At 49.0% G+C, this 10,390-nt stretch overlaps 1 protein-coding gene across 5 annotated transcripts in view; it reads left to right on the top strand.

The window, feature by feature from the left end:
• Znf184 (zinc finger protein 184) overlaps window positions 1–10,390 on the top strand; it is a 23,079-nt gene continuing 12,689 nt past the window's right edge. For 2 of the 5 annotated variants that reach the window (XR_015439055.1, XM_087181090.1), the window contains exons 1-5: window positions 730–1,279; window positions 3,528–3,595; window positions 3,723–3,845; window positions 8,071–8,197; window positions 8,531–8,632. Coding sequence is in view for 4 of the 5 variants with exons in the window: in XM_087181090.1 (XP_087037216.1) it covers window positions 1,171–1,279; window positions 3,528–3,595; window positions 3,723–3,845; window positions 8,071–8,197; window positions 8,531–8,632 (529 nt within the window). In the remaining variant the exon portion in view is untranslated. Of the gene's footprint in view, window positions 446–729; window positions 1,280–3,527; window positions 3,596–3,722; window positions 3,846–8,070; window positions 8,198–8,530; window positions 8,633–10,390 lie in introns of those variants that run through there. The other 3 variants (XM_004847808.4, XM_021260777.2, XM_087181091.1) reach the window with 3 other exon arrangements.

The following is a 10,390-nucleotide window of genomic DNA, read 5'->3' on the forward strand; positions in this document are numbered from 1 at the left end:
GGAGGCCGCGCTCGGGCAGTCCCGCGGCTCGGCCCTGGGTTAGCTCTGGCGACCGTCTCGGCGCTCGCGGGCGGGGGATCGCAGCGTGTGGATGGCTGTGGGTGGTAGGGCGCCTAGGCGTCACCATGGCAACCGATGCCCTCCCCCGGGCGCGTGACGTCACACTCCCCCGGCGGCACGTGACGTGGCGCTGCGGGAGGAAGTCGGGGGTCCGGGCCGGAGGCGCCCCGTGCCGCCGGAGCGCGGGCGGTCCCGCCCCGGCCCGCGCGCTTTGTTCTTTGTTCTGGTCCAGGCGAGGGTGGCGCCCGGCCGGCCCGCCGACAGATACCTCCCGCCACGCGCGGCAACAGGTGTGCCCGCTGGTGTCGCCTCGAGCGCGGGTGGCTGGCCAGGTATCGCAGCGTCCACTAGCGCGCCGGGCCGCGATGAGCGCCTGACATGGAAGGTACGGGGCGCGGGCGGGCGCGCGGAGCGTGGGACGGGGAGGACCGAGGGGGCCGCCCTGGCTGCGGCCGCGCAGCGAGCTTGGCCGGGCAGCGGAGGAGGCCGCGGCGTGGCCGTGCCCAGGCGGTGGTGTTAGGGGCGGAGACCCGGACGCGGGCTCATTTTCCCGGCTTCCAGTTGGAGAACGGAGAGGAGCTAGGACTCGAACGGCTCTGATTCCCCTCGTGACTTCTTGTTTGAGAAGAGTCTTGGTAACCATCTCTTCAGTGTAAGGATCCGTTTTGAAAATACTCTGGCCGTTGGCCATCTTTCACGCCCGTGCATTAAACTCGCCATATTGGGTGCAGACAGCTGCCTTTTGGCGTTTTCTTCCTGTTCCTTGTGTTGAAGCGTTGTGTCGAGCTCAGTTCTCGCTGGGTCAAAGCCCAAGGACCGATCTCTCTTTCTCCTCGCTGCCCGCCTTTGAGACTGCAGCAGTCGCGACTCTCCCTGCTACCGGCCTGGGATCCGCGATGCTCCACGCGCGTGTCCAGGGCCGACCACTCCTGCTTGGCAGCGTCTCCTTAGCACTGCAGGAACTGAGACGCAACAGCTCTGTGGATGTGCTTTGAAAGAAGCCTGAAAGGATAGCGGATTGCGGAAAGATCACCTACACTTCTGCTGCTTGGCATGAAAATTTATTTGCTTTAAAAAGATCAGAATCATATACTGCACTGAACTAGATTCATGGCGTTCTTGTGTAATGGAGTTGTTATTGTTCTTAATGTCTGGAGTTTGTGTTTAGGATTACCTAATTTTTTTGGTCAAGTCTTCCGAATCCCATGGAACAGCTCAGGTGGATGAAGCGCCGTGATGTGTGGCTATGGGCTTCTCTCTGCACTGCCAGTCTTAACATTCCTTAGTTCAACTGTGCAGTCCAGTTGGGTTTAACCTGTTACCATGTAGTCCTTTTTCTTGTACTTCTTAAATAATGGCATTAAAAGTTAACATTGTTCATGTAGGTTTGAGCTATCATTTATATTTGCCCTTTTTTGCTCTTCCTGACATTTTATAATGTTCTTTCTTTTTTTTTGGTACCGGGGATCGAACTCGGGACCTATAATGTTCTTTTAAATTCTAAGTTCCTCAGATTTAAATTGGCCAAAATGATTTTATGAAGTCTTTGTTTTCCCTTTCTTTTTGGGGATATTTCACAGTTGTATACTAACTGAGCACTTATGGTGCCCGGCATTCAGCGGATTTCTGTAACTGTCATTGTTAGTGGTTATTTTTGTTTCTGCTACTTGGAATTGAAAGCGTCTTGCTAGAGATGTTTCTCTTGGTTCAGTTTCCCAAAATTTTGGTTCGGCACCTGTCTATGTGCAACAATTCCTTTCACTGCAGAAAACTCCATAGGGGCGGGGATTTAGCTCAGTGGTTCCACCGCCTGCCTTGCAAGCGCAAGGACCCGAGTTTGATCCCCGGTACCAAAAAAAGAAAACTACAAGATAACATCTTCATTTTTCTCCTCAAGATTTCTGTTACAAAACTTTTTTTTAGTTCCTGGACAAAATCGGGAGTAATACTTTTCTTCATTGCTTCCTGTTCTTTTTGAGGGATAACATCTTTAAAATAAGATTCTCTCTTTTTTAAAAAATTCTGTTTTGATACAGGGAAGATAAGAGTCTTGATTCATACAGATTTTAAACAAAATGAAACGTCATCCCTCTCCAGACAGATGAAGCCTTCATCCCCTCCAGCTTTGTCCCCTGCCAGTGTGGCCATTCTCCCTCCTTTGGGTTCATCTGGAGTTGCTGGCAGACTCACACTCAGGACTACTGCAGCACGCATATCCAGTCTTCCTGTTTCTGTCAGGTTACTTTCCATAAATTTTGCCCAGCCCTCTTTTAACCAACGCTGGTTTGAAACCCACAGCAGGCCTAGAGGGTCTTTCAGGAATTTGAATCTTGGGGCTAGAATAAGGTGCTGAGGGTCTCTGATAGTTTCCCAACAGATTGCCCTGGGCACCCCGATGGTGCTGTCCAAATCTCTGAAGGGGCTTGGGTCCTGCATGTTTGATTGCTTGGCTTTCCCTTTTATTCTTTACACCTCCCACTATCCTTAGATTTGATCCCTTCTCTCTTTTCTAAAAGTTTTATAGTTTCAAGGTCTTATTTCAGTTTGCACTTCATCGTAACAATTGTGGGTTATACCTACTTCTATTCATTTGTCAGTAATACTGGAGCTCTGTCCTGTGTGTTTGGGGGCAGCATCCCATTGCATGAATATGCCACAGGCTGCTTATGCCTCCTTCTATCAGAGACATTGAGCTTTCAGTTTGGCACTGTAAATCAACCTGCTGTGAATATTCTTGTACAAGGCTTTTTGTGGACATAAGCACTTCTGTGTTATGTGCATGGGAGTAGAATTGCTGTTACAAGTGTAGACTTAGTGTGTACTTCTGCCCAATTTTCTTTTCTTTTTTTTGGTACCGGGGAATCAAACTCGGGTCCTTGAGCTTGCGAGGCAGGTGGTGGCACTACTGAGCTAAATCCCCAGCCCCTTCCACCCAATTTTCTTAAGCCCTTTTTCATCAGTTTATAAACCATGGCAATGCACATAAGTTCCAGTTGCTCTGTATTCTTGCCAGCAGTTGGTACTGACCAGGCCTGTTTAATTCGAGACATTCTGGTGGGTGGGTAGTATAAATAGCAAATGTTGTTGTGACATTTAATTTACATTAATAGCAGTTTTCAAAAGACCTGTGAAGTCTTGGAAAGTAATATGCAGAGAAAGTGAACAGAAATAGTTTGCTTCTGAGAAATAAATATCGAGCTGTATTATCCAAATGGCCAATGAAATATCTAAGGATGAAACTGAGTCCTGAAGCAGTCTTTTCCCTCCAGAGCCTGCCAAGGAAGGTCCTAAGGCCCCAGTTAACAGCTTGTGTCACTGGGGTTTTTTTCCTTTTTAAAATTCTGAATTAAATGTGAAGGAAAACTGTAACTTCTGTTACTTCCAAATAGAAAAGTGAGTGAGTCTTATGGATTGGTGGGAACAGCTCATTTGCACCAATTCACTGCGACTTCTTTTTCCTCCTCTAGGTCTGTCCTCTGCCAATTCTGCCCTTCTCCAGGGGGGATGTCCCCTCTTCCCTGTGGCTAAGTTTCAGGTGAGTTGAGCTTTCGCGAAACGCCCTGTTGCCTCGAGTAGTAAGCGTATCTTTGCGTGGGGCACACGTGTCCCCAAACCGATGCTGGTGTTTTATCTGCTCTCACCGTCTGAGATCTCGTCCCCAGTTCGGCCTCTCCAGCCTTTCCTGCTCGCCCGTGCTTGGCATCTTGCTGTGCTGCAGGGACGGCAGAGCAAAAGAACTCAGTTCTTCACCAAATAGACCAAAATCACCACTAGAAACAAAGCAGGTAAATGAAAGAAAGGCAAGAGGAGTATTGTGGGAATGAGATGGAAAATGTGAGGGTTTGAAGCCTAGCGGAGGGCATGGGTTTGTGTGGCACTCAGGATGGGAGACGTTCACATGTCTGGACAGCAAGGTGGGGTGGGCGTGCGCTGTGGAGGATACTAGCACCAGAGGTCCCCAGCAAGCGTGGCGGGAGTCCACGGGGTCCAGGACAGTTCCTTGGAGATAGTTGATTTTGGCAAGTGGTAAACAAATGCCGAAGGTCAGCATATGAAAGGCTTTGCAGGTCTGGATGGTGAAGTTGAAGAAGGCTTTCCTCTGTAGGCCATTCGTGAGTCATTAAGAGTTTGTAGTGGAAAAGTGACTGATAATCTTCCAGAAAAACAGCTGTGGGAGAATTTAGACAAGAAAGGTAACATTTGCTACCCTGGCCATAATGAACCTTAGCCCTCCGTTAAGCAGGCGCTTTCTTCTTAGTCTTATTCTACCTGCTTCCTTTCTTTTCCACACTTTTAATCTCCTGTGAAAGAAATTCTCAATTCTTCCTGCTTTGAGCTTAAGCTCTTTTAGTAGTACTTGATCTTTTACTGATGTGTGCATCAGTCAGTGCTTAGAAGAGCTTTTGGGCGGGCATAGCTCCTCAAAAGACTGCAGGTGCTCTGAATCAGATTTCACGTAGGACAGAGAAATATGATTGGCCAACAGTGGCTGCCCACATAGTCAAGTGTAGAAGAGTGTAAGAGACCTATCCGCACACTAGAGATGCGAAGGATCTAGCCGAAGGCCTGGAGCCCATGGCAATGTCCCGTGTGAGTCTGCATTAGGAGGCTGAAGGATCCGAGATAGAAGGCTGAGGGCTCTGTGCTGGGAGGTGGAAGAGTTGGTACTAGAAGCTAAGTCTGCTCTGGAAAGCCGGTGTTGGAAGCTAAAGAATCTGCTGTTAAAGCCAGGAGACAATGCCCAAGGCAAAGGCGAAGACCAGAGCTCCTGTGAGGAAAATCAGCTGCAACAAAGCTCTTCCAAGGGAAATCAGCTGAAATCCTTCCCTCCAGTTCTCCTTTTCTACCGTTCCAACAACTGTCTTCCTTAAAGTGGCCTTGATGCCCAGAATCCTGCTGACTCAACTCAGCTGAGCGTGCCCCACTCGGGTTGCCAAGTTAATCAGTTAACTACCACCAGGTGTAGTGAGTGCAGTTGCTGCACATGGTCACAGTGTACACAGTCGGCCTGCAGTGTCCTGGGGGACACCAAAGTTGGCGGCTGCTCAAGTCCTGCATGAAGTGGGACTGCTGCGCGTCCTCTGTGTACACCAGGTCGTGTCTGGGGTGCTTGAAACACTTCGTCCCGGAAGGCGGGATCACTACTGCAAGGACCAGACCAAGGCAAGGGAGCACGGGCGAGGAAAATGTGCAGGCTCAGTTCTGTCTGCCCACCCCACGGCTGTACCTGGATGCGCTCAAGTGAACCCACAGATGCAGGATCCGTGGGTGCCAGTGCCAGCCGAGTTCTGATCAGAAATGACGTGCTGTGTGCAGATCAGGCAAAGCGCATACTTTTATTACTTTTAGGATTTGAATCCTTTCACATTTATTGAGATTTTTTTTACCTTTTTTTTTGCCTAGAATTAGTGCATCTTATAAGTGATCAGTGAGCACTTGACATTGCTGTTGCCGGTAAAGGGTGCCATAGGGTGTTGGTTCCCTCCTGCTGTTCTAATCAATCACGCAAGCCTCGTTGGTTTCAAACTGAGTTCACTCTCACAGTCGCGAGGGCAGCAGTCCATGGTGTGTCAGGACCGGCTCCTCTGTGCCTGCTCCTGGCTGCTCAGCCTCGTGGGCTTCGAGTGCCTGCCCCGGGTCCTTCCGCTGCCTGCCCCTTCCCGGCCCCCACGCCTCTTCTTCCTCCTCCTCGGAGACCCCCTCCTCCCCCATGGGAGGACTCTTGTGACTGCGCTGGTCCCACCGTGTGAACCAGGACACCTTCCCCTTCTCAACGCTGTTAACTTGATCACCTTGCAAAGTCAAGGGTGTCAGAGGTTAGATACGGAAATGTGGGATGGACATTTTCTGTAAACCAGGTAGCAGGTCAAGTTGGTAGTTTTGTTCAGGTCTTTTCTATCCCTATTGATTTTCTGTCTACTTTATCAATTGCTATGAGAGACATATTGAAATCTTGGAATGTTTTGATTTGTCTCTTTTTCCTTGCCGTTCTGTTTTTGCTGCCTATATTTTGAAGCTTTGTTATTAGTTACATAATAGGATTGTTACCGCCTCTTAATCAGTTGATCCCTTTATTGTTGAGTTAACTTTTTTTATGTCTAGTAATAGCATTTGCTTTTAAATTTCCATTGATATTTGATTAGGGTCAGCATGGTCTTTTTTCATTCTTTTGCTTTTAGTTACTTGTATCTCTGTATTTAAAGTGAGTTACTTATCAGTTTTGCTTTTTTTTAGTGCTGGATTTTTAACCCAGGGCCTTGTATATCCTAAGCATGTGCTGATCTACCTCTAGCTGTGCTCTGAACCTCTGTGTTTTGCTTTTTAAAATCCAGTCTGGAGGCCAGGGATTTAGCTCGGTGGTTCTGCTGCCTGCCTCACAAGCGCAAGGTCCCCAGTTCAAACCCCGGTACCAAAAAATAAAATCCAGTCTGGAGCTGGGTGTGGAGGCACACATATGTAATCCCAGCACTCAGGAGGCTGAGGCAGGAGAATCACCACAAGTTCGAGGCCAGCCCAGGCTACATAATGAGTTCAAGGCTGGTCTGAAATACATGGCGAGACCTTGTCTCAAAAAAAACAACAAAAACAAAACAAAACAAAACAAAACAAAAATCTAATCTTGATCCAGATATCCCTGGAATTTGGCAACCCTGAGCAGACCAGGTGTCTGATAGACACTGCCCTCACAGGCGTCTAAAGTATGCTGTCCTGTTCTTAGTGTTATCGGGCAGTTCCTTCAGAATGGCTCGCCAATTAGACGTATTCCAAGTCCTTCTTGGCTCAAACAGAGAAGTGAATGAGAGAAGCCAAAAACAGTGCCAAAGTTTATTTGTTTTGTTTTTTTTGGTACCAGCGATCAAACTCAGGAGCTTGCATTTGCAAGGCAAGCGGTGGCACCACTGACCTGAAGCCCCAGCCCAAAGTTTATTTGAAACATGAGGGGTAAAGGCGCTAGGCAAGCATGTGACCACTGAGCCACCCCCACCGCCGCTGCCCCTTTGTACATTTCTACGTGGTTATGTCTGTGTCTCCGTGTTACAGTGCTACCTCCGAATTTCAGGCTTACGCAACTTTTTGTCTGTCTTTTATTCTGCTGTTTTACTTTAGCCCTTTCTCTCAAATGTAATCAATCTTTAAGGCAACAGGAATTTTTGTGTATGTCATGAAGTGAAGACCTTGCCTTAATTTTTTTGCCAAGAGTCAGTTGTTATGATACAGTTCGGTGCTGAACCCACTGTATCTTTTTAGTTTTGTTTTGTTTTTTCTTATTTTTTTTGGTACCAGGGATTGAACTTGGGTCCTTGCACTTTCGAGGCAAGTGACAGAGCCACTGAGCTAAATCCCCGGCCCTGAACCCATTACATCTTAATTAACTTTGAAGTTGTTTAATCCCCTTCATCTCTCAGAAGCAGGGTCTGTATCTGACCCCCCACATTATTTTATTGAGTTTTATCCCATGACAGGGTACTCTGCTTTAATCACTGTATTTTTTGGTATATTTTGAAGCCTATCAGAGCAAGTCCCCTTACCCTTTCCATTCCTTCAAAACAAATCTGCTGTTCTTGCAGATTATGTTGGTAAACAACTCACTGATGAAAGCAGTTCCCCTGTAAGTGCGTGGTGTGTCTGAACACAGCAGAGGTGGTGCTGTGCTGCCTGCATGGTCAGTGCTGAGGTCCGTTTGTTTGGGTGTTTGTTTTTTGTGGTACCGGGGATCGAACATGGGTCCTTGCACTTGCGCAGCAGGTGGCGAAGCCACTGACCTAAATCCCCGGCCCTATGCTGAGGTTCGTGCTGGAGCTTCAATCCACTCTCCACATGGAGCATTCCCCTCTGAACCTCCTTAGAATACTGGAGCACTGCTAGGGTGAGATGCTGCTCTGATACTTGTTACGGAGGAGGACACAGCGACATAAGTTTCTAGACCTAGATCCTGTAGCCCGCCTCACGTCGGTCAGCAGTGCTGACTTCCTCTCTCCCAAGGCCCAGCAGATATGCTTGGTGTTTCAGGAATCCGTGACCTTTAAGGATGTGGTAGTGGACTTCACCCAGGAAGAATGGAAGCAGCTGGACCCTGGACAGAGAGATTTGTTCAGGGACGTGACACTGGAAAACTACACACACCTGGTCTCCATAGGTAAGGATGGCTCCCCCGTTAAGGGCCGGGTGTGGAGGACTCAGCTTCTCCCTCTGCTTAGATGTGCTTTGCCCTTAGGAACTAACAAGTTTTATTCTTGGAGATTTTGAAATAGTTTCTAGTTTTCTAATAGGCAGGGGAACAAACTCATACTTTTCCTGAGCCTAGTAAGGTCCCAGATCATAATGCCCTGGCCAGGGCTGGGAAGTGATGACACTGGAGCCCGACGCGCTTCTTCTCCTGGCAGTTGGCCCGCGCGTGTGTCCTCTGGCACTGACTTCGGACGTGGCCCTTGCCGCAGACTAGGTCTGTTGTTTTTCCTCCCCCGAGCAGGACTGCAAGTTTCCAAACCTGACGTAATTTCCCAGTTGGAGCAAGGGACAGAGCCGTGGACTGTGGAGCCTGGGCCTGGTGTGGCCGTGGGCGCCTGTGGAGGTGAGTAGTGGGCCAGAGGCCGTTGGCCGTTGGCCGTGACTTCCAGCTGCTGCCTAGTAAGGGGCTTCCTGTCGGAAGTGTAGGCCGCAGGCTTCTCCCACAGCATCTCCTGTGCGGCAGTGAGAGGGAAGCCTTCCAGACGCTCGGGTTTGGGTTTGTCACCTCGCTCGCTGAGTGCGTGTGCTGTCTGCGTCCCTCGCAGAGCCGGCATCCTCCGTGTCTTTCTGAGGCCAGCTTCCTTACTTGGGCTCCCTGTCAGTTCTTCCCACCGCCCTGGACCTTCGCCTCCTACTTAGCGCTCGGTTTTTAGCTCTTTACAGTTTACTCTTCAGGTTCTGCAGGCTCCAGCCCTTCTCGCATCAGTCAGGCATGCACGGGCTGTGCCTCCAAGTGCTTTTCCTCAGCACTGCTAACCTTCCCGTTCCCCACCCAATCTCTTTCTTTCTCAACCAAACTAGACAAAAGTGAGTGAGCTCCCCTCCAGCAGTCCTCATTTGTTATCATCCACACCTTCCTTAATTCAGCTGTAGCTTCTGATTCTGTTGCTTTGCCATCATTGTCTGTCAACTTATGAGACCTTTCTTCTAAATCATCAGTGTCCATGCTGCACAAAGTAACGTCTTCAGGGACCTGACGCCGGAATAGGAATAATCCAGGCACTAGAAGGGGCTGCATCTGCAGAGTCGTGGGGGACACACGCCATGTTTAAATGTGAGAAATGCTAGGTTGACTAAAATTGTAGTAGTTTTCTTCCTGGAGTTTACTCTGCTCGCTTCTCGGCCTTTTGTCCCAGATCAAATGTGGAGTTCACTCTCCTTTTTTACAGTTTTTCTTCCTTCTAAAATGGGCGTTCTGAATTCCCGTCAGGGCTCACCAAGGGGACGAACTCTTCCCCTCACCTCTCTCCTTGAGGGCTGTCGTCCCCCCTCCCACCCGCTGCCCCATTGTCTCTCCCTTCCTTCCCTTTTTCCCCTGCCTTTCTCTGTGAAGATTTTTTTTAAAAACATGATTTAGAAAACTTCATATTTTTATTAAGAGTTTTATAAACTGGTGGTTACAATTAATTTTTGGAAAAGCGGGTTGTCAAGTTTTATTACAAATTAAAAATGAAGTTTCAAAAATTCCAGCTTGGGCCTGGGATTTAGCTCAGTGGCACTGCGCCTGCCTCACAAGCACAAGGTCCTGAATTTGATCCCCGGTGCCACCAAAAAAAAAAAAAATTCCAGCTTAACCAGAGAGAAAACAATTTTAAAGCATTTAAATGTGTATTGAAAAAACGCAGGCCTTCCAACAAACATTTTAGTCACTGCCAAACAGATTCAGTAAGGCAGAGACGATGAGCACCTCACGATGCGTCCATGAGGTGGACGGTTCGGCCCGTCTGGTCTGTGGACAGAAGGCGAACTCCAGGCGCTTAGCTTCATTCTTCGGTTTCCTTTTTCTTGCTGGAGCTGAGCCGATGATGGTTGTCTTGGGAAGTCCGCCCTTAGTCCTGCCTCCTTTCCCATTTGGAGCGGGTGGAGTCTCAGCTGATGGCTGGCCGCTGTGGTCTTTTTGTAGAGTGCTGTGCAGCTGGGTGGACACCTCCACAGGCCGTGGAAGCCGCCGCAGTGCCTGTGCCCTGGCTTCGTCTCCTCACAGGCTTGTCCTCTTCGCTGCCGTCCCGCCTGGGCTGCCTTGGCGACCCCCCTGCGGTGTCTGTCTGTTGTCCTAATGTTGTCCTGCCTCGCTGGTCTGCCTTGTTTTCTTGCAGCCTGG

This window comes from Heterocephalus glaber, unplaced genomic scaffold, assembly GCF_053883595.1.
Source record: "Heterocephalus glaber isolate CG9 unplaced genomic scaffold, H.glaber_assembly_v1.0 deba00001472, whole genome shotgun sequence".
In the NCBI taxonomy this organism is placed as follows: Eukaryota; Metazoa; Chordata; class Mammalia; order Rodentia; family Bathyergidae; genus Heterocephalus; species Heterocephalus glaber.